General features: G+C 39.6%; 2 protein-coding genes across 2 annotated transcripts; both read right to left on the reverse strand.

Moving 5' to 3' along the window:
* Positions 1–141: 141 nt before the first annotated feature.
* On the reverse strand, positions 142–9,609 carry ctsba (cathepsin Ba). Its single transcript, XM_069693733.1, has 11 exons — positions 9,503–9,609; positions 5,833–5,960; positions 5,653–5,738; positions 4,716–4,830; positions 4,343–4,458; positions 2,706–2,791; positions 2,438–2,584; positions 1,850–1,966; positions 1,574–1,702; positions 1,002–1,083; positions 142–730 (listed from the first exon to the last, which is right to left on the reverse strand). The coding sequence occupies exons 2-10, from the start codon at positions 5,953–5,955 to the stop codon at positions 1,010–1,012; spliced, it is 993 nt and encodes a 330-aa protein (XP_069549834.1). The 5' UTR covers positions 5,956–5,960; positions 9,503–9,609; the 3' UTR covers positions 142–730; positions 1,002–1,009.
* Positions 9,610–11,377: 1,768 nt separating this feature from the next.
* Positions 11,378–23,806, reverse strand: xkr5b (XK related 5b). The gene is made up of 13 exons (XM_069693734.1): positions 23,537–23,806; positions 22,038–22,127; positions 21,849–21,954; positions 21,511–21,677; positions 20,727–20,860; positions 20,525–20,603; positions 20,084–20,253; positions 19,004–19,115; positions 18,653–18,820; positions 18,187–18,377; positions 17,937–18,002; positions 17,418–17,601; positions 11,378–15,794 (listed from the first exon to the last, which is right to left on the reverse strand). Exons 1-13 carry the CDS (start codon positions 23,643–23,645, stop codon positions 15,088–15,090), a joined length of 2,283 nt encoding a protein of 760 aa, XP_069549835.1. The 5' UTR covers positions 23,646–23,806; the 3' UTR covers positions 11,378–15,087.
* Between the last annotated feature and the right edge of the window lie 894 nt (positions 23,807–24,700).

The following is a 24,700-nucleotide window of genomic DNA, read 5'->3' on the forward strand; positions in this document are numbered from 1 at the left end:
TCCCTTATCCTGGTTTTGTGAAACAGCCATGCTGCATTCATCTATCGCATCTCAATCCACAATTTGTGTGTGTGTCTGTAAGGCTTGAATTCAGTCAAAAAAACAAACAAAAAAAAGATACAAATTCAGAAAAGGCCAAAATTAGCAACCAAAGATTCATTTATTTAAAACATAACAGTTCGGTGCCAATATTCTGATCAATACAGGTGCAAAAAAAACAAACTCCATGTCATTTCCATTTAGAAAAAGGTATACATCTCATACAGAAGTTTAAAAACGACATACAAATTTTAAAAATTAAAATGGCACAAAATGAAAGCTGTGATCAATACAAAGGAGACACATTAAAACAAACAGACCTCCTCTGCTTAATTAGGCAAAGTCTTAAAATGGGTTTCAATTATAGTCAGCATTGCTCTAAAATTACCACAGATACCAACAAAATTGTGATGTGGACAAATTCAATCATTTCTACAACAGTTGACAGTTCCCTCAGTTGCTGTCGTCTGACAGGTACATCGTTACTGTCATCTATCAATCCACCTAAATGAAGAGAAGGCCGCTTGAGTTTTTCTGTTCACTATAAAAAGTAAACCACATGCCAAGTGTGCAAAGTGATCAACCAGCTGTAACTATAAGGACTAAAAGCAGTTCATTGTTGTCAAAGTTCTGTGTGAAAGCGGAGTGTGTTGCCCTCTAGTGATCCTGTACTGCCACTGCAGCTCAAAACCTGCAAGACAGAAAAAACAGGAAGACTGAGCCACAGATCATACTGTCAAAATCTTTGAGACACTTGAATGGGCGCTACTGGGATGGTACGAGGCCATTTATTTATTGTCAATTTAGACCAGTGAGGCTTGTGCACAAATAGAAATCGATGAAACCCCTGTTTGGTTTGTGAGATGACATCAGGGAGGTTGTAATACAATGGCAGAGTTATGCTTTATAGGCACACAGTGAACACAGGTTTGTTTATGACCAATACTTTATATCTCCATTACCTTAGGTTTTATTTGGGAATCCCTGCCACAACCTCAGACTCAATACCACAATGATCTGATCCACGCAGCATCTTGAAGAATCCTGAAGAACAGAGACACACAGAAGCACTTTAGTTCAGTTTAACAAAGCGAAGTAAGAAACCATCACATGCATATTTGCCGACATCACATATTTGCCTATCTTGAATATGGAATTATATTGAATTGTAAATTTATTGAAGCAAAGCCACAGTAACCGGTCACTTACAGAAATGTGTTGTTGTATCTCGTGAATATATTTTTGTTCTGAGTTTTGTGTGTAGATGAACATAGTGACGTAAGATGTGTATGAAGATAGCATTTGCTTAGGTATTCCTGATCAATTCAATGCAGTCTAATTCAACAACTCTGTAAACAAAATCCATCTTTATGATGTTATTATAATGTAAGGTTTTTGTGACACTGAAAGAAATGCTGATAATATGATCAAGTGTTTCTGATATTCTATAACCAACTACTGCTGTTTATAAGGAAAAGGGACTATTTGAGTGTGAAGGTAAGTTATAAGTAGTAAAACTTGTGTCTCTACTCACCATTATCACCCCAGTCAGTGTTCCATGAGTTGGCACAGAGCCAGTAGGGGACGCCATCCTCCTCTCCCCAGCCCAGGATCTTGATAGCATGTCCACCCACAAGAGAACCAGACACATGCTGATACACACCTGGAGAAAATAAACAAACATCAAGAAACACAATAGAGGACACCAAAAGGTGAAAAAGGACATTTTACAGAGTCAATGAGCAAATTATGTTTTACCTTGTACTCAAGATCAGTGTTACGTGTGGTAATACTAAATATGTGTTCTTACCTGACTTGTACAGCACGAAATCCTCATAGACTTCGAACGCTCCCTCTACTGGGCCGTTGTTCAATAGCTCGGACTGAATGTGCTCCATGTCCGGCAGCACTCCGTAAGCCGTTTTACCTGCAACACACTTTGAGTTAGGATGTCTGTGTGTGTGTATACACAGCTGTGTTCACCAACATTAGGGTTAGATCCATCTTTAGGTGGTCAGCTGGGCTACAACTTGTCTGTGTAACGTTAATATAAAATTTAAATAAAATTAATTAAATAAACATTTTATAGACATGTAAGCATGCATGAACTATGGCCTCTCAAATATAAAGGATACTTTGGATAATAAAACATCCTTTAACCTAAACCATTCACTATCCAAACTGTCATTTTGTTTATATTGTTTGTGCAACACAGCAAAACTGCTTCACAACGTATTACAACCACACAAAATCTAACCAACTAAAAGGGGAACATCTTTCAGTCAATCACAGGGTGGAAACAAACACCCAGTGAGAATGTGTTTCATGTTAGATTTCATTCATCCTTCCATATAATAAACACTCATAAACATGCAAAGACTCAGTCTGCACTTCTTACCAAAATGTTTATCCTCTTTGTAGCTGGGTGTGTATCCAGAGTCACACTTGTAGATGCACTTGGGTGTGCTGCCGCCCTCCCCAGTGCAGGGAGGTCTGCTACCATTAACATGGTGCTCACAGGGGGCGATGGTGTACGGCCGGCAACCTGCAGACACAAAGAGGCTGTATCAGAATTGTGGATGGGCCTCCCTCTCCATCTCCCTCTCCACCCCCCCCCCCCCACACACACACACACCAATTTGGGAATCTTGCAAACACAAACTCACCAATGTGGGAGTCGTAGAGGCCTCCAGAGACCAGTCCCTCTTTGGTCCAGAAGTTCCAGGCAGATGAAGGGTAGCCACCATTACATCTGAAAAGCGAAACAAAAAAACAAAGAAGTATGAATCTCAAATTTTTGACATTTACGTATAATAAGGACTCTGTGTCTCAAAACTCCAATTATTCACACTGCGCAATAGAGGGAGGCAGTGATCCCACCTTTTTGCTCCTGGTACCGATTATGTATCATACCTCTTGGTGCCCTTTCTCAGATTTAAAAGCTGTGCTTTGCATGTTTCATTTGAGTCCATTGCCTGATCTCCATTATACTCACCCGTGTTTATCAACTACCCAACCCCAACAATGATTTTAAAAATGAACGTTATATCTTTCTAACCTTCCTGTGTTTCATGTGTCCAAATCTAATTCTGATTGGGGATTTTAAGACATGCATAGATAATGCCTTACGGGAGAGTTCGTAACATGTCTTGACAGGTTTGGTTTACAGCAGATAACTGATTTTCCTACTCACTCCAAAGGCCACATTCTTGATCTTATCTGCTGCTCTTGTGGAACTTCTCTTAACTGTGCTGCACCATATCAGACCACAAGTTGGTGTTTTTCAGCCTTATCCAAAACAAACCTGCTTTATCCCACGAACGTCAAAAATATTGATTTATCTGCTCTTTCAAATGTGATTGATAACCTCCCCAGTATATATATAGTGACTATTACATCGTCTTTAGGTGGTCTTGGTCCTTTAGAAACCCCAACAGTCTCCTTTTCCCACTTTGCCCTTTGTTTTACCTCTAAATTAAACCATCTTAGGTAAAGCTAAAGGCCATCGTCTGGAACACTTCTATGCAAAACTGGCACCGCTGTAATAATTACATACTTCACTATATGATGATGTTCTTTCCACAGACAAAACTACCTATTAAGTTGAATTTAATAATTGAGAGGAGGGGAACACAAAAGGCCTGTGTTTCACAATAAATAATATTCTACAGCCACTATTGTGTTGTTTTGATCATTTCAACCTGTAAAGTGTCTTTGAGCATCTTGAAAAGCGCTATTCAAATGAAATGTATTATTGCTATTATTACTTTATACTCCACTGCTCAAAGTAACACTTTCATGACCTTTTTTTTTAATGCACCAGCAGTTGACCTCTTAAAAAAATATCATATGCAGTTCACTTTATCCAGCTTTCTATGCTCCACCTTATCTTTACTTTCTAGGTTTTAACTTCCAACTGTCGCAATGTCATTGGAAAAATCCAAATCTTCTACCCGCCAGCTACATCCCCTTCCTACTCATCTGGTGAAAGACCGTCTACCCTCTCTTTCCTCTCTAATAGCTGACATCATACATCCTTCTTTAATTCTCGATCTTGTTCCTTCATCTCAGCTGGTAGTTCAATACTGGAGAAATGTCCTGCACAATTTAAGACTTCTATTTACAAATCAAATCATTCACTGATGAGGTCGTTTTGAGTGAAAAATTATTTTTCAGCCCAATAACTCAATTTTTAAACAAACTGCTCCGCAACCAAACTCTGAATTATGGTCCACATGCAGTAGGTCACTCCCATCATCTACTGGGTAGATGTGAACACGCTGAGAAAGCTGCTGCCTCTTACCCCATGCCACAGGTGTCACAGCAGGTCAGCAGATCCTCAGCGGAGATCTCCACATTGACCTTCGCATTGCTGTGGATACATAAACGATCAGAAATGGCCTCCGCAGCACCAAACGCCTGGAGGCAGAACAGGAGACATAAAACAGGGAAACGGTTTAGAAGAGAAAATACACTCAATAGTAGCAGTAAAATTATGTAGACAAACATATGGGTAACCCGACCACCACAAGTTTTAGGACTTTTCTTTTTTTATCTGACATTAGATTTTTGTTTCTAAATTGAAGGTCTAAGAATGGAAGGTAACATATGTTGTTCAGAATACAAAGAATACATGTATTCTAGCTCCGTGGCCGAGTGGTGACTTCTTGTCTCACCCAGCAGGATCCACAGGAGCCCTGGTCTCTGATCTGCTTCAGAGTGGGACAGTTGGGCCACTGCACTCTGGGGTCAAATTCTTTAGGCAGCTTCAGGTCTCCAGCATACTGAACCCTGCAGAGGAAAACACAGGTAAAGATTAAAATATTACTTTGTGCTGCTGCTGTATAACTAGATCTTCTTGTGTATCTAAAGAGTGAGCAGCTGTTACAGTGTTTTGCTCAGTGACATTGAACCCACTGTCAAATTTGTGTGTATCAATGTACGATTAGGACATGTACAACAAGCAAGCAGCAACCAACAGTGACATCACCCATTGGTTTGTAAACAGCCGTTACGAAGCCTCCTGTTCAGATTTTGGCCGTCGCCATCTTGCTAATTCAAGGCTTGGCGCCAGAAGAGACCATACGTGGACGAGCTAAAGTGGAACGAGCGGTGGATCTGACTCGATGTGATTGGGAAGTTGAGGACACTACATCCCACCCACTGATAGCAGAAACATGACTGCACCACAGCCCTGTCAATCAAACTGGCATGTCCCCAAAAACACAGCTTTTTGAGGCCTCTTTTCTAATTAATGACAGGATTATGTGTTAGATGGACGGCCAGAAAATTAACAAGAAGGAGTGACTCAAGCTAACAACACCACAGTAAATTGTAGAAACAATGTATTGACTTTGTATTTCATGACCAGTTAAATTGGAGTCTATGGAGCCAGAGGATTTTTGGAGCAAACTTCTAGTGGCACTCTGTGGTATTACAGTTTAAGGCACTTCTGCATTGGCCCCATTTTTCAGACCTTCAACGTACTTCCACTTTTATATACAGTCTATGACAACTGGTCAAAAAAATACTCTCCCTAAGTGAAAATGCTGCAATAATAAACTGACAACGTCTTGTGTTTTAACCATCAGACAGATCATGAGTGAGACTCACATGACTGGCAGTTTGGGTCCTTTCAGCATCGTGCCACAGAGTCTCTGGACATAACTGTAGTCAACATTATGGAAATTGTGACCAGCCTGCAGGACAGAGAGGAGATTTAGTCAAACAGATACACTTTAACTCACTGAAGTCTAAGATTAAGGAAAAAAAAAACAACAAAAAAAAACTCACCTTCCAGGTAGTATTGATCTTGTTGATGTAGTTGATCATGTCACCGGACAGTAGTTGGAGGTGGGGTCTGGCCAGGCTCGCCGACAAGCTGGCAGCCAATAGCAAGAAGGCTGCACACCACATGTTGCCTGAGAGGACACAAAATGAGAACGACACAGGTTTAATTCACATCACTCATAAGAACAATAGTAATTACATTTACTCCGATTCAATCACTAAACTTTGCCATGAAATTTCCTGAGCCTGCTTTGAACACAGACTGTTTTATTTAAACAAAATTAGCATTTTGATCTTCCAATGTACAAGAAAGAAAGAAAGCTGAAACACATGGGGCTGAGAATATATCTGCAGGAAATGAAGAAGTTTATAAAAACTCTAAAGACTCAAAAGCTTTTTACATTTACAGTCAACACCTCCCTGAGACGATACAACACTGCACATCACTTAAAATACACTGCTGAAGCTACTAAGCCAATAAACAAAAGTTCATAGCTGATTTGACATCGTCACATTGGTTGAATCGATAAGTGGAACGTGTATCTACGGTGTACACAGAAAAAACCCTTATCTTCAGTCATGCTAGTCAGAGTCCCCTCTCGTGGTTCAACAGACTGCATCAGCACCCGGTCCACTGAATTCAACTACTTCACTAAACTTAAAAGGAACATTCACAAAGTAAAGAAAAGGACTGTAGCAAGGTTGGTGCTACCGGAGTCTCTCCTGGACACAGATGACACGCTCAGTCGTACGTTCGGGTGTAAAATGCCTTTATTTGCCCTGCCCATACACCAATGTCTCCGTGCAACCGCTCCTCCTCAGCCTCCTTCTCCCCTTTATAGGGGAGAGCTCATCAGTCCCTATTCGGCTCAGCTGTGCTCATTACCCCTTCCCGGCACCATTCCCTGAACCACTCCTCCCACTCTCTACCCCCTGCAGCTAAGCTAACCACACCCCGCCACCACAAGGACTTTACACTGACAACGCCCGCGTTTGCTTTTGGACAAGACCGTGTTTTTCATTTAACTGTAACCAGACTGGGTTTGAGTTGATGCTGCAAAACGATAACACCCACAACAGAAATGTAGGAACTCCTATTTTCTTTATAAAAGGATCCAGTATAATACAGGCTGTGTTATAGAAGGTGAAATGCACTGCTTAAGAGTTGAGATCTGTTCCATTAGAGATCATACTGTACCGCATTAAATAGAAGCATAGAGAGTGCTCAGGATGAGCAGGAAGTCCAGTAAAATCAATACCAGTGCAGACACTGTGCTTGTTCCATTATGGGGTGAGCTACAACCTTTGGAAAAAGTTGTGCTCTGAAAGTAACTAAAGGCTGCTTATGGACAAAGCTACATACAGACAAACACCCTTTTACATGAATCATTCAGGAACTAATTCACTGCTCACTTTGGCACACGGCTTCGTCTCAGAAACGGAACATTTGAATTGTCGAGAAACTGGTTTCACATCGTGAGTGCAAAAGGAAGTGAGATTAGAAAATGTCCCATTACAGAATGATGTGGTCTTCAGAGGTCACGCGCCATCATCAGCTGCTGCCTCCACTTCACTGTCTAATGGGTCTTTGCAAGCTCTCAACTTTCAGTGCACAAGTAGAGAAGTAGAGAAAGTTTCCCATCATGTTGTGGTTACAGGTTGTGTGTGGAGAGATTTCAGTGTTACTTTATTCTAGTGCATGTGCTGTAAAAATATGTGAACCATCCAAATCCGACACAAAGTATTACCTGTGTGCAAAATTAAAAGGAAAGTTAAAAACAACAATAAATAATAACAAACAGATATTTGAAAATGTCCAATAACATGGTAAGTTTAAAGGACATTAAGGATATTTTTGTTGAGTTTCTAAAGAAGCAGTTCAACCGCAGGAAGAAGAAGAAGAAAAAAAAAGGTCTTTTAGCTAAAACAAAGAATGAGATGAGATTTGGGGAAGTGAAGCCTGCTGACCTGCACAGCTGTCTGTCCTAAAGGAGTCAGCACCACGTCATTTACTTTCAACAACCAACTCAAAAACTCTACCAGTCACAGCAAGTTGCTGAGTCATAGTAGGAGGCACTGAGGGCTGTCTTCAGCAGGAGTCTTACACCTAAAAAGAAATGTCTCTGGAACAAAACTACCCCTCATTTTCCATTTGACAGATTATTTACGATGTTAACTGATTTTTAACAACCTTTTAAAGGACAGGGGATTATAAAAAAAAATGTCCCCGATGTGGGAGGTTCAAGATAAAGAATAGGAATAGATGAGTGGTACCAAAGCCACAGAAATATGTCCTTCAAGTCCCTAAATACCTCGTTAGAACAAGTGATTAATCCTTCAGGGTTGGGGTGAGTTCATCTTAAACGTGTTTGTTTCTTTAATTTCGTTATATTCTTATCTATTCATGATAACACTGATCAATACTTCTCTCCTCAGAAGACAGGAATCAGGACTCGGGCAATATCTGGCAGAGCTGCAATGATTAGTCAACTCATCAATTAGTTAATCAACAGAAAGAGAATGAACTGTTTCGAAAATCAATTAAATGATTTTGATTCATTTATTAAGTGAAAAAATTATACATTTTCCTGTTTCCGCTTCTTAAATGTGAACATTTTCCAGTTCCTTTCTTCCTCCTGACTGACTGAGTATTTTTTGGCTGTTCGATTGCTGGTCGAGACAAAACAACACATTTTAGGCTACAGGGTGAACTCCGGAAACACTTGTGTCTTCTGACATTTTAAAAGGCCAACCACCATAATACAGGGAAATACCCAGATGAACAAATAATAAAAATGATCATTAGTTACAGCCAACATATCAGGTTACTGCTATAGTTACTGCATGTGCAGGCTTTATTTACTAGTCTGGCTGCTCACACAGTTTATCCATCTGACAGTCAGATGAATGTACAGCACTGCAGTGTAAATCTGTCTGATTTGGTCTGTTGGCCTCCTGACAGATTCAACTCATTTCCTCATTTTTTTTGCTTTAACCCTGGGGGAAGCTGTCAGGATGTGGTCTACTGTGAGTAGCCTGCACACAAGGTAAATACTTCCTTGAACAAATGGTTCACAAATCAGGTTTTCGTCTCCACCTGGTTCCGTGTCTGAGAACCAGACATGTTTACAGCAAAGTAAAATGCGTGTCTTTGGTCGTCGGTTGGATCAACGCTGCTCTGATAAAACAGTTTCACTTTTCATGTCCCCTCAATGACTTCAGGATTATGTTTCATACTAATTTTAAACTCATGTTCCTTTCTTTCTGCAATCATGACACGGCACAGTACAGCACTGATCGGTCTGTATTCATTATTAATTGACTATATTTGGACAAATCAGCTATACCTGCCTCAGATGTTATTACCGTGAAACTAAAATGGGTCAGCAGTCACAAACAACAACACGAGGGCTCATGCACAAACAACTGAGCTAACTGCTACACGGAAGACATACATTTTGATACATTTTATTTGTAATTTATTAATCGATATCAGTCAAAACTATTACGTTTATTTACCGTTTAACGTGTTGTGTTTACGAGTAAATGTGAAATGTAACAGATTTAGCTCGCCGCTAACACTCTGTGTAAAAAAAACTTGTTGCTAAACCTAAAAGTTGAGGAACAACACAACAACACAACAACACAACAACACAACAACACAAATGGTTACCCGTCGCTTGTTTGTAGCTCTCGGTGAGGTCTTGATCGATTGATCAGCTGCAGGTCCTCCCTGTGAGTCCACTACTGCCTGTGTGCGGTAATAAATGTGTCCGTGAATGCGCCTCTGTCTGATTTATAACAGGAAACATGTGACCGGTCACATGAACGCAGCTCACGTGACCATGTGGGTGTCTTGGTTTGTCTGATGATTAAGCGTTTCTAACAGAAAATAATCAGAATATAACTGTGTAAAACACATTATTAATGATAAGAGTTTAGTGCAGAGGTACACAGTTGATTGGCACTTTTTCAGTCTAACTACTAGATGACGCCAAAACCTTTTTTTTTTTTTAAATTTAATTTAATTTTTACACTTTTTTTATACTATTGTTTGTAAACCCTGTAATTTAAGTCTTTATTTGCATTCCTCATTTTTTAAACATTTCTTATTATTACTATCATTTCTAACCCTGGGCAGATTATGAACCGTATAGATATAATTTGTGGTTGTTTTGTGTCTCCAACTGTGTCTCTCACAGATGTTTTGCATAATATTTTGCATCATCATTCATGTTGGTTGTTTTCTGTCTCTTTCAGGGATATATAGCCTACGTTGTTTTGTTTTTCTGAGACCCGGCCCATTCTGCCCATGTTTTAAACATAGGCTATATTTAGGGCCCGAGCACCAATGGTGCAAAAGCCCTATTGTTCTTCAAGGAATTATTATTCCGCGTTATTATTATTCTCTGTAAACAACTGCATTTTTGGAGGCTTTATCATATTCAAAAACTCATGAAAGTCCAACTCTCCTGGCAAAAAAGTATCGTTTGTGGCACAGAGGAAATGCTCTCAGTTGTATAAAGAGTTAAAAAAAATAATATATATATATATATATATTTTTTTAACTCTTTAAACTCTCTTTAAGAGTTAAAAAAAAATATATATATATATATATATATATATATTTTTTTTAACTCTTTATACAACTTATACAACTTTAAAGAGTTAAAAAAAATAATATATATATATATATTAATTTTTTAACTCTTTATACAACTCTTTATACAACTCTTTATACAACTATATATATATATATGTATATATATATATATATAATGATATCAATTCATGTGTAAACTGTTATTGGACCATTTTTAGATTATTTGTCTCTTATTTCCAATTTGATTGCTATGAGCAGTATCTTGTGATTTGTAACTGATGGTAACACATTTTTTTTTGCTTTCATGCTGTATCGTGCTGTGGATGACGGACCACAGAGAACATGCTTATCGTCTCACTGCTTTCTCTTCCTTTTGTGAGTCATCTGACTTCTCAATGTGATGAGATGAGGAAAAATATTGTACGCAACCCACTGCACCATCTTTAATCATTGCATAAGAGCAGATCCTCATTTCAAAATAAAAAAAAACACTTTATTTAACCAGACAGACTGACCAAAATCACACTCTTCTTTTGGCACATATAATTATAGATTATTTAGGAACACAGCAACAGTCTGGGGTTTAGTTACCGTGTACTGAATGGTTGACCACCATCTTCAAAATCTTATTATAATTTGTGTTTAGTAAAATTATGGGCAGTGAACATGAGATAAAGGAGTACTGTAGTGAACTGTGCAGGAGGAAATGTGCTTAAATCCCTGAGCTCCACCAGCAGGTTAATTCAGGCCTGTGATAATGTAAACAACAAAGTATGCAAAAGCATTGTACTAAACTCACTTTACAATATATTTATTACTGTATTCATGTAGTCTGTGATTGGTGTCTGATACCAGATTATAGAGCTGCAAGTTTGTCTGTGTGTATATCTCATAATAATACTGTCATATCAGGATGATCAAAAAAATACAACAGAGCACTCCAGGTTTTGAACATGATTAACGACTTTATTTTGTCACATCAATAGCACACGTAATGAGTCACTACTACCAACCACAGCTGCTCTGTGTAAATCCTTGCAGAGATGAGATGATGTGGATGAAAGGAGGCCATCCCATGGCTATAGGTGAGGTTACGCTGAAACAGCAAACTAACTCAAGTCTGTCAATGGAAACTATCTGTTCTCTAAACAACGTCAAGTGTGAAACTTCAACACAGAGACCTTTTTCACACTTTTCATTACAGCAAATGTGATCTAATATAAAAGAACATTTAAAAGATACAAAATTAATGAAATCATAAACACAGGTAAATATCATCATATACATCAGGTAAACCAAGCAAAGCATATTATTCTATTATAAAGCAATACACGTACATGAGACGAGCATGGCAGCTGAAGCCGTCTCTCTACAAGGCAAAGCGCTGATTCATGATCAAGCCAAGGCATCGTTGCAGTCTAATGTGTGACACATTTCATTAGCTGACTTATTGCTGTTGCATACACATACATTCAAGCACGTATGTTAACTACAGTAATGTGCGTGTGCAGTTAAAGTAAGTGCTTTCTTTCTCTATGGGTGTAGGTACTCTCTGGCTGCTTGAATGAATGTGTAACATGCAGTGCCTCCTTTATCTACCCGCAGGCTGCAGTACATATATGGTTATCAGTTTGACAGTTTGATAAAGCAATTCTACCAAAAGCATGTTTTTCCCAGTACTTTGTTCCATTAACCTTGATATAGAGTATGTCCTCAAAGTGCTGCTCATGTTTTCTCACCTTTAAACAGGAGCAGCACAACCATTTACATGCTGATTACAGATACAGACCTTACCGCTACTATTTTACAGTCCTTATTTTGTGTAGAGACAAACAAACAGTCAAATAATATAGCATATAAAGAAAAAAGAAAAAAGAAGAAAATTCACCAGGAAGAATTACAGTTATATTTTACATATTTAAATAAATAGTATTCACATCATGACATAAGACTGGGACTGACCCAACCACTGTGCCTCACGTAATGTTTTCCCTTCTGGTAGCTACATTATTTAAATATTAAACAAAGGCTCATAGAGTTTTCAGACAAACAGGGAGCAATTAAATTTTTTCAAAAAAGGTAATAAAATTATTTCTGTCACATGGAAATTCAGTTTTGTTGAGGTAGGATGTTTAACTAATGGAGAGACTGAGGAATGACACATTTGTGAATAGTGGGCTTTAAAGCTATGCAGTTAAGATTTGATCAAACTTAAATTTTTCCAATTCAATAAATGCTCACTAACTTATAAACTAGTCTCAGTGTTGTACTGTCATTTTTAAATATAAACTTTAACTGGTTACACAAACAAGGTTTGTGAACCTAACATGTTTAATGTCATTTGAGCACGGTGAACAAACTCTACAGGAGCACAGTGTAAGACTTAATTCGTGTTAATCTTTTACCAGTTAATAAGGAGTGGGGCAAAATTTTAATGTAAAAGCTAAAAGCATTTTTTTCAATATGGAGCGGGAGTTTAGTCAGAAAACAACACGACATTTTTGTCACGACTGTCATTCATATTAACGACGCACTGAACTGACAAGTGAAGCTAAAGTCACACTTCACATCTTATCAGCATACATACACTTCCCTTCTTCCATCAGAGAAGCAACATGTGATTGTCAGAGGTGTCCAGAGAAGTTACTTCCTCCCTGTTGAAGTTGTTATTTTAATATTTTATTTATATTTTCTGTGCCTCTAAAATTAACTTGTCTTTGTTTGTAATTTTTTAGAGCAGAATCTACAAAAACATTCTTTTAAACATCAAGAGAGCATGTGTGGGGGGCAAACTGTTTGAACTCTGAAGACTTTTTGCCGGTTCATTTAACTATTTATGTATTCATTAGTAGATTGAGAGAATTATTGCAGGTCATAAATAAATTCAAGACAAAAATATAAAAGATGCATTTTGATATTAAATATTTGATTGCTCGAAGATAAAAACAGGTCATCAACAAATACTAAATATGAGATCAATAAAAGGAAATGCATAAAAAAAATAGAAACATGAGCCGATAATCCTTTATCTTTCTATATTGCTTAGTTTCCCTTTGATAATTTCCATAAGTGTAGTGTAGTTTGCAAAATATCATGCTACAACCACTCAGGTGGCTAACAATAAACGTAAGCTGTGCCTTTTGTGCTGTAAAGTGCTGACATTGATGCTGAAATTCTTGCAGTTAAAGCAAATTAACAAGGGATATATATTTTTGTAATTACTTTAAGCCTTTTTATTACTTTAAGTCTTTGCTTTTTTTGCTTGCCTGTCAGATAGTTTCGTTAAAACAACGACAGACACAATTTACAGAGTTTACAATTTTGCAGATGGTAAATTAGGAACTGTGTATCTTCATATATGACAGTGATGAGTGTAAACACCAGCTATGTACTGCACTGTAAATATAACTCAGTGAGTAGCTGACTGATTGAATGAATAAGTGGCTTCCTGAAAACTAGATGTTCAACATCATCGAAAGGTTTTGTAAAAAAAAAAAAAAAAAAGAATAATAAGCATTTCCAAGCATAATAACATCAGTAACTTTGAATGGTCGCTTGGATTTGAATTACTATACATTACTTATATATTTTTATTACAAATCATCAGTGTCTTTATAACAGACAAGCCTGAATGTTAAAAAATACAAAGATGAATAAGTAATATGAAATTCTGCCCAGCAGCCTGGCAGTTTTGTACTTTATTGATTGAACTATTGGTTCAATAAATTTGCTTTAACTTTCATGATTGTTTATGCTTTGTAGTTTTAATCCCGAACCATAATTACCATGTCATCATAACAATGACGCTTTTAATCAGTTAGTTTTCGCCTAAATTTGACCTGAGGTTACCTCAGCTGACCGAAGAATTTACTGCCTTAAGTTTTCTGTTATTTTACTTATAATTTTGGTGTTAAGTTTTATCTAAATGAACAGAGGTTATCTCACATTCTTCAGGACCTGCTAAATTGTCAGTGTTTTCTTTTGATGAGATCTTATTTGAATATTTATCTGTAATCTATGGGTACATTTTTCTAAGCAATTTGTAAAACTGAAAAACAGGGGGAAAAAAAATAATAAAACACGTAAATTTCAACTAACCCCCCATTTCTTCCCAATTTGTAATTGACAGTTCCCATATAAAACAATATTTATCACTGCTAACTGCTCCGATATCTTGCATAGGAATATACATAAATTTGTCATCTTTTTGACCTGCCCACAAGCAGCCACACATGTAAGGAGGTTTGGACAATTCAATCCTCCTCCATGCAGTCGCTCAAACCAACACAGGAGATGCCGGTGCAGCAACATGATCCCTCTCCAGCTGAATACCCACAAACACTGATAAATGTGTTTACTGGAAGGACTACTAAGCAGAAGTTCTGCGATTAAGAATTAAAGCAATGTCCCTACTAAACAGATGTTGGCAAGCGACACACATTTATAGTCTTATTTTCTGCAAATTGATCCCATGTATCTGCAAAGAAGGGGGGAAAAAAGTATAATAATTTATGCTTATATGCTTGCACGACTCAAATAAACAGAAAAGACCCCTTAAATCCACACCAAGTCCTCACCAAGTTATCCTCAATAGCTAAGGTGGAAAAGACACAACTCCCCACTCAGGATTTTACCTCCCCTCTACCCCATCTTCTTTACACCATCCTCTCTCGACTGCCCACAAACTGGACCATCTGTTTGCGAGCATGGGAGATGACTGGAGTGAGGGGAACGATTGGAGTACCAGGAATTGAAGCACCGGGAGTTGAAGCACCGGGAGTTGAAGCACCGGGAGTCGAAGCACCGGGAGTTGAAGCACCGGGAGTTGAAGCACCGGGAGTCGAAGCACCGGGAGTCGAAGCACCGGGAGTCGAAGCTATGGGTGTTGAAGTACCAGGCGTCCCGCCTGGGGTAGTGCCTGGTGTTGTACCAGGAGTGGCAGGGATGATCACAACAGGGGCCAGGCCTGGACTTCCAGCCCCAGCTCGAGGCTCCAGTCGTGGGGTGGATGTGATGAAACGGGCCTCTTTGATCCGGTAGGGACTTCGGTAACTGGAGATGGGCGACAGCTCTGAGCCCCAGCCGAGATAGCTCCCACTGGAGGGAGACTGCGCATCTGCACTGAAATACAGTGTAGTGCTGGATTCTCCAGGGACCGCTGGTTTCTTCTCTGGGGAACCAATCAGGAGAGGGGAACGTCGGTCAGGTGACCAGCCGGGTGTCTTGATGTCCAGAGAAGCTACGGAGGATGACGCCTCGGTCAGGCTTGCAGCATTGCTGTCGATGTGGCGGAGGCTTCCTGCTTGTTGAGGAGATGAAAGTGTTGGTGAGCCGTAAGCCGCACTCTGAAACTCCTCATCACCTTTGAAAATGAAAGAAAGACACATGTGTTTCAAGCAGTACAAATCTCCTACAGGCCTTACCATGCTAGAGGTGGAAGTATTGCAGCACAGGAAGTACTACTGTACTTCTGCAGTGGTTGAATATTGTAGGGATTTGTCTTACAATGTTCAAAATTAAAAGGGTAAAGACATAAAATACTTTTGTTTAAATGCTTATTACAAATCTATATATCTATCTATACTAGCTGAGACTGAATATATTAGCATCTATGGCTGTCCCTTGTAACATTTAAGTCAAGATTAAAGGATTAGGTAAACTAGCTATGGTATGTTCAGTGGGTGTATGTACTGACTTACAGTAACATCATTTGCGTTTACTTAATTTGCATGTTCACAAATAGGATTTCAACTATCCATTAATTTTTTTTTTTTAAATTTTCAGCCACAGCAGGCAGATGTTTTGTTTGAAACAGCTCTACAAACCCACTGAACACTTCCTGCTCAGCTCCAAACAGCAGACAGACACTCTTACTGACTGGCTGGTGAACACAGAGGAGCATTCGGCTGCTAAAGAGCCAGAGACTTTCCTCAGGAGATGGCAGAAACAAAACCCAACAGCTAGAAGAGGGTGAGTAGTCAGACCATCACGGTGATGAACTTTGAGTTTATTTGTAATTGTCACAATAATAATTGTGATTTATAATACTTTTCTGTTCATATAATGCCACTAATCATGCCTAATCATAGTTTGATTATACATCAACACATGAAGAGAAGGCATTCAGTGGCTATGGTGTTTGGATTTAGTTTTCTAAATCCATGAGGTTTTTATCAATAGATGCTCATCATGATGAAGTTGGCCAAATATTAGAAGTTAAGTGCTTCAAGATAAATAGTTGTCAGCACAAATTTTACACTAACGTGTTATTAAACCACAGCGGGAGAAAGGAGCACAATGAGATGATGCAAGTCAAGCCTCAAATGCCAGAAGACAATGTGGAAATATGACATTTCTCTTAGTTTCATCAATCTGTTTTTATACAGATGAAATAAAGGTTCCTAACCATTGTGCAAAATGAGTACAGTCAGCTCAAACAATTGTGATCAGACAGTTATGTAATAATTACAACAGGCCTGGTAAATACTGGACTAACAATCATCAGGTAGCCAAAACTTCAAAGGAATGATAATGTTGCTCCATGTCTGTGTCCTGTGTCAACAGGCAATTGTCGCCTTTTTAACTTTAATTAGTGTTGTGTTCGCAGCCTGTTTCTGCTAAGTGGCCAAAAAGAATGTTGTTCCTTAGATATTAAAACTCACTGCTGCTGTGCCAGAGGTGTACACTGATTGAAGCAGAACACATTAAACACAACACACTTAAAACAGGTGGGAGATGCTGTTTGGCTCTGGTCATCATAAACATATTGTTTGCTTGTCCTCATGTCATCATGTACCACCAGGGTGATGCTACTGAACATGACCATTTGCACTATGGTAGTTATTGAAGAACGATTGAAGAGACATCCTGTGGGGACTAAAGGTGATCCACTGCAGTGCCAAACAGTATTTTATATTTCTGTGCTGACTCTGTGTGTGTGTGGCTTCATATGTGCATTGTTAGAAGTGTTTTTCGGATATCTAACCTCTTTCCTCTGATACTGCGGCGCTGGATTCTTCTTCCGCGGTCTCTTCAAAAATGATCTCCTGGACTGGGATGATCTCGGGGAACCTCCTCATATCCTGGATAGATGTGGGAGGAGCTTTTCTCACCGGTCGGGCCACTACAGTGGAGGGAACTGGCTTTGGTGGCTGGACCTCCTCTCTCACCTGGGGACAGACAGCTGAGCCTCAGACTGCAAACACTGAATTGAAGCATCCTGTACACACACAACCTTTTATAACATGGGTCTCAACCCACTCTCTTAATGTCTGAATGTCTGAATTTGTCATAACATAAGTAGAATCATTTTCTGGATTAACAAGAATCTTACAGCTGCTGTATTGAATTTTCTAACGTTTATAATACGTCTGCTTTGTTTGGGTGTAAGTTGGTACTGTGCATGTTGCTTTCAGCTTATTCGTCAAGTCCTACACATATGTAGCAACTTAAAATATAAATTTACTGTAAGGGACATATAAAACAAAGATCTTGCGTGGATCACCTGTGGAGGAGCTGGTTGAGGAGCTGGTTGTTCGATCTGAGGAGCCTGAACTTGAACAGGTAGAACCTGACAAATTACAGCACAAATAAGAATAAGAAACCCCTTTTCATTATACTAAAAAACATCACACTTGCATACCATTTAAGAAGCAGACATTTCATCTCTCCAAATTGTAATGACCTCTACACCTTTTCTTTTAAAAGATCAAGTTTAAGGAAGTCTCATGATTAAGACCAGGAGTGCAACAAACCCGAGGGACATAAGGCTCATCAGGGGAGTGAACTTCTTCAGACAGACCCATCAGTCCAGCCAGTCCCCCCTCACCATACGTGGACCAGATCTTTGAAACATCTCCTGTCTTCAGAGCTAAGCGAATCAGTAGCCAGTGGTGATGCTTCCAGCCCTCCCATTGGATTGGAAGGTCCATGATGGTCCCACCTCCTGAGCAAAACATCCTGCCATTCATTATTTGTATAGATAGATAGATAGATAGATAGATAGATAGATAGATAGATAGATAGATAGATAGATAGATAGATAGATAGATAGATAGATAGATAGATAGATAGATAGATAGATAGATAGATAGATAGATAGATAGATAGATAGATAGATAGATAGATAGATAGATAGATAGATAGATAGATAGATAGATAGATAGATAGATAGATAGATAGATTTACACATTCTTTCAGTGATTCATTTATAAAACAGACCAGACAGTGTTGCATGACGATTGAAAGTAGGCGTGACTTTTTCCTCCAGTGAGAGAGTAGATCCGCGCTCCATGCAGGCTCCACCAATCCCTCTGTGTCGAATACTCTGGAAGATCTCAAAAGACTTGGGATGGAGGAAACGATAGTACAACACCAGAGCTATCACCCCTGGAGAAAGAAATAGGAAATGAGAAGAGAAACAACAATGAGGTGAAAAGTTTTTGAAAAAGGTTTTTGAGGGAAATAACTCCACAGTCAGTCACACTGAGAACATTACCTTTTAATGAATATAGACATGGACAAATAGAGAGCTTGAACCTGGCAAATATATATACAGTATGTGCGTCTCACCAATGAGGAAGCTGCAAAACACAGCAGCTGGGATGCCCACAGTGTCCCAGGAAATCATGGTAAACAACCAGGAGGATGCCAGAAGAAGAAAAGCGTTCTCTAGGAACATGGCCTGAAGAAGAATGAATAGAAACACAGGAAGATGGACATCCGTTCCCAAATTTACTTTATATCTGTGTGTTTCAGATTACGTTGTTCTTCACATTAATAACAGCTAAATCTGACAATGATAATAATGACGTGGCTATTCACTTACATGAAAGCTTTTTATTAGGGGTCCAAGCAACATAGCTGCGTGGAACCCCCTTGTCTGATTGTAAGGACCCGAGCACCAATTGGTGCGCAGGTCCTATTGTAATGCAAGGAATTATTATTCTATTCTCTCAACAAACACATTTTTGAGGGCTTAAATGTGCGCTAAAATTCATGAAATTTGGGACTAAATCCAGACGTGGTAGAAATCTACGTATGCTATAGGTTTTGGGCATTGGCGTCGCAAAATGACTCGCTAGTGCCCCCCTACACTGCAGCTCACTGCATTGTACTTTCTTACATGCACAATATTTGGTAGTAACATACCAAGATCTACAAAAAAAAGTCTCTTGGCACCATGACCTAAACTCAACAGGATGTCGGCCATCTTGATTTAGTTGTCATTTTTTGCGATTTGCACATATTGTAATGTAACAAACTCCTCCCATTGAATTTATTGAACTGACTTTCAATTTGGGAACATTTGGGATTTTTTTTCCGTCAAACGGTGTGCCAGTGCCCTGGCGGCCATTTTGAAACTGTAAATTGGAGTAACTTTGATGTACACCAATATTCCCCAAACTTTACATGTTTGATAACAGTCCAAGCCTGATGACATCTACATGCCAATTTGCCATGCCAAAAAAAAAAAGACCTGAGTCGATCAAGTAATTTAAAAACATCATGTATGTTTTCAGTGTTTCTAAAGGATCATACTTAACTCTAGACTTTTAAATCCTGTGTCGTTGTGATTCTGTTTTTGTCCCCCGCTTATAAAATCTATATCAACATAAGCACGAGAGCGTGATCCTAAACATGCACACATACCAGGTAGAACCCAGCCATGCGGTATCTGGATTGACCGTACTTCACATTGAGGAAAAGGAAGATGTGAATGGCTCCCAGAACAAGGTTGAAGAGTCTCCATCGACTCGTTGAACGTATGATGTCAGTCTGCTGAGACACCATCCAGAAAGTTGCACCCAGCCAGTGCACACCTGACACACACACACACACACACACACACACACACACACACACACACACACACACACACACACACACACACACACACACACACACACACACACACACACACACACACACACACACACACACACCTCTAAAAATACTAATTCTGAATAAATATTAATCACTGTTAACCTAATGGAAGAGGTGTCACCAGTGGAGAAACTCCTCCACTCGTGAAAACAGACTCTGTCAAGAGTCAACAAGTATGAGCTCTAAGATGAACCCTTCCAGACTCACCAATGACTCCCAGGATCCACTGTTTGAAGATACGTGTAAAGAGCATGAGAACAGCAAACCTAGATCCCAACATACTGATCTGCAGACAGAGAAAACATTCCCTGTCACACAAATTTGAACAAGTCTCATTACACTGACACTATTATGTTCAGGGTGTATGTTGCACACAGTGGTTGTTGGAAGGTTGTTTAAATTTGCCCACCCTCCACAGCAGTCGACAGAGAATGGCAGCGGGGGTCATGTGTAAGTGTCCTGGTCTGATGAGTGAACAGGCTCTGGCATAGAGGACCAAGGCCCAGGCAAGAGACAACAAGCACACCACAAAACAAACTGAGGCTGGAGGGGAGAGAGGAAGAAAGAGGCAGAGAAGAAAACAAATGTGAGTTCCTTGATACACTGAAATGCTATTTACACAGTGTACATCAGATACGATGCTGCTGCATATGCACACTGTGGAGATTATTAGTTAGATTTACAGACGCATTAACAGATTTTTTTTGGCCACTCGTGATGAAAACAAACCATCTGACATATTATCACCTTATAAAGTTATAAGGCTAACATGATAGTAAATATTTGACTATCTGCACAATAACTAGACGAGGAACATTTGCATTCATTTGGAGTCGTGTTTCATTCTCTTTCACCTGTTTTGGTCTTTACGAACGACCTGAAGGCACTTTACTTTTCAGACAAGGAAAAAACATGACAGACACAGAATTCTGACACATAAAGCTACAGAAAATAGGTTCGACCATTTTCATATTGTTATGTGATTATTAAAAATGTCAGGTGCTTTAAATTTAATTCATTAAAGATCTGTTTAGGAGTTCCTTACATGAAACAGTTTGGCAACTATCTGTTGACTATTGTCATCATATACTGTACATATCTTATCTTATCTCACACAAAATGATATACCTGCTATTTCACACCTTATCAGCCCTGCACTCATACTGTCTACAGTTCATATTCAGGCACTCTACCTGGAGATTTGATTCCTATGTCAGTGCAGATGAGCACGTAGCACTGGAGCAGCGTCTCAGGGAGGGTGACCACCAAGGCCTCAAACAGACGCAAGGCAGATGCATCACCCTGCTGCATGATCTCACCGTACACATCCTCATCTGGCAGATGCATACACTCCAAGAGCCTGTGAAGGCCAAAGATGGAGACAAATAAAGATAATGTGCCATGAGCATTATCATAATCATCACACATGATGAATAATTAACAGATCTGTTCCCTACTCTTAATTTTGACCCTTCCTGTTGGACATATTTCCATCACACATAAAACATGTAGATATATATAGCAACCCCACCTTTTGAAGAGACCCAGGTGCAGTATGTGTGTCCATCTGAGAGACTTCCTGCGGATTTGTCCATCTGACAGGTACCATAGATAACTGAGCCACTGGGGACCCCACCCTGAGAAACACAGGATGATAAAAATGAATATCAAACTGCCAATCAATTTATCTATTGTATCTATTTCTTTTGGTAGTTGTCACCTGGCAGGAGGAACAGAGCAGTGAAGCCGGCAAGATGGGCATAGCAGTAGTTGTGACCAATCCACAGGTAGTACACAAAGCAGTAGATCACTGGAGAAAGACAGAAAACACACTTATCAACAGGAACAGATCGGAAACACTCAGAAACACATGTCTGATCAGTCAAAATAAAATGCTTTTTAATTGGTAACGTATCATAATCAAATAATGTGCATTATCATATGACCCTGATGGGAGCCATTCTACTACATGATAGAAAGGAGCATGTTATTTGCCTGTATGTCACATACAGTATGTTTGCACACACAGAAATTTACCTCATCCATCTGCGAGAAGTGAATACACACACAAACACACCCAGAGAGCAGCTGTGGCATTAGATGCCTTGCTCAAGGGTTTTTGGATGAAACCCTCACTCCCAAGCTCTGTTTTTCAACCTCCAGCCCATGACATGTAACTGATGTGGCTTATGTACTGTTTATTAAGTCAGATCTTGGTTGCAGGACATTTACTTGAATGGGAATATATTCTACGGTGACGGTGCAACCCATTTTGTGTACACTGCAGCGTTTAGGAATGTATTGTTTATGTCAGGAGTAACCTACAGCATTTGATCAGTGCCAGAACACATTTCAGTGTGTAGTTGTGTGTCCACACTTCCTGAATGACCTCTGTTCTGCACCTCATCCCATCAAAGGTTTATTGACAACAAGGCTACTGATGCCTTCTCAGGCCTCTTCTATATCACACTCTCTGAGGCTCTGCAGCTCTGCCTCCCTCCATCCCTCCATGCATGTCATCTGAACCATTTTAGCTGCTAAACAGGCGGGCAGACTAGGCCCCGTCCCGGGGTACGCCCATCCCATCGTCCATTCATGCACCTCCAAAAAAGAGCGCTGAAATATGACAAGAACATGGCTGTGCTTTGTTTTTATTTGGGAAACATCACACAGAAGCTGAAATGGTAAAAACTATGACATGAGTCAGCAGTTTGTATAGGATTTCATAACATGCAGGTTATAAAAATAGGAAAGACTGCATTATTCATGACAACACGACAGAACAGAGCCGCAGCAGGAAAAACAAATCTCCATTTTTGTATGTTGGATTATTCTAGATTATAATATGTACCAGTATTACACCTCAGACCCCCTGTTTCATCAAGAATATACGAGTAATGTCTCCTCCAGCCACTGTAGCCCTCACATACACACACACACACAAACACGCTGTACATCCAGACACTGGCCAAGAAGGCACGCACCCACATGCGCGCGCACGCACAATAAAGTCAAAATACACACAACAGCGTCGTGCTTTGATAGATAGTCTACATCATTCATCTGTCAACACGCCTATAAAGGACATAAGCACTTTGTTTAGTGTCGGTAGGCTATGTGTGTTGTGTGCGTGCGTGTGTGTTGTGTGTGTGTGTGTGTGTGTGTGTGTGTGTGTGTGTGTGTGTGTGTGTGTGTGTGTGTGTCCCAGGTAGGACTCACGCGCCGTCCTCTCTGCAACGATGAGAAATGCGGTAAAAGCGAAGACGCAAACTTGGCAGCACGGCATGCAGGCGCCTCCGTGGCTCGGAGTGGCCGTGTAGTCCCTCATGGCGGAGTTCAAACCTGAACCGTCTCTCAGATTTATAGCGGTAGCACCGTGTTAGTCTGTAGGCCGCCGCTGTTGTTCTGGTCTCGGTCGGGGTCGGTCCAGATGCAGCAGCAGCCCGCTCTCCGAGCTCCGTGTCCCCGTCCCAACGTCACCGCCCGTACCGTTAAAGCGATAGCACAAGTGATGGAGGCAAGACACCGTGGAGACATGCAGCCGACTAGACCTAATATGTTTAATATGAACTTTGAATTTAAAATCAGCATTTAGTGGTCAGACTTGGTCATATTTTTACGCACACAGTGTTCTGTTCATTAATATTTCCTCCCACGCTTCTTCCTTCGTGTCTAATCATTGCTGTATCTATGTTTGACAGCTAATTCAATTAGCTCAGATCAGGCAATAAAAAGAAAGCAATAGGTATTTAAACTGAAGTTTTGAAACACAGTTTTTCTACAATCTCAATATTCTTTGTGGTCATCTTGTTAATGATAAATGATTTTCTTTCAGGACATTTCGAGGGCAGAAGGGACATTTTCTGCCTCCTGCAGCACAGCCTGCCCTTTAGGGACATATCTACTTTTTAGGGAGACATGCGACTTCATAGACCAAGAATTAATAGCAAGGCACCCACCTTTAAGGTGATCTTATGATAGTGATTGATTAGAACAGGGTTAATGTTACAAATAATGATTCATTTGGAGAATGAATCGGTGGCTGTGTTTATTTTAACAAACAAATATGACTGGTTTGTTTGTCACTCATATTCTTTTATCTATTTATTCATAGTTTCAATGTACAATTTTAATTGTGTTATTTTCTTTGCCCTTGTTTTTTCCATTTGTCATATAACTTGTAACTATGAGTTGAATGAACATAAGTATATAGTGCATAATGATCAGCAGAGGGGTGTCCTGGAACAAGTTCTGGAGCAGCACTTTATGGACAGCAGTTGGATTAAGTGACAGTTTCTCTGAAGATGGAGAGCACAGCTGACACGTTTACATCCAATAAAGGGCCCTGTTTATGTGTGCAAAAGTGAATGGTTATCTGCAGGG

Source organism: Brachyistius frenatus, unplaced genomic scaffold (genome assembly GCF_029030835.1).
Source record: "Brachyistius frenatus isolate BFR_SWC_R1_liver_20210118 unplaced genomic scaffold, ASM2903083v1 Contig_15, whole genome shotgun sequence".
In the NCBI taxonomy this organism is placed as follows: Eukaryota; Metazoa; Chordata; class Actinopteri; family Embiotocidae; genus Brachyistius; species Brachyistius frenatus.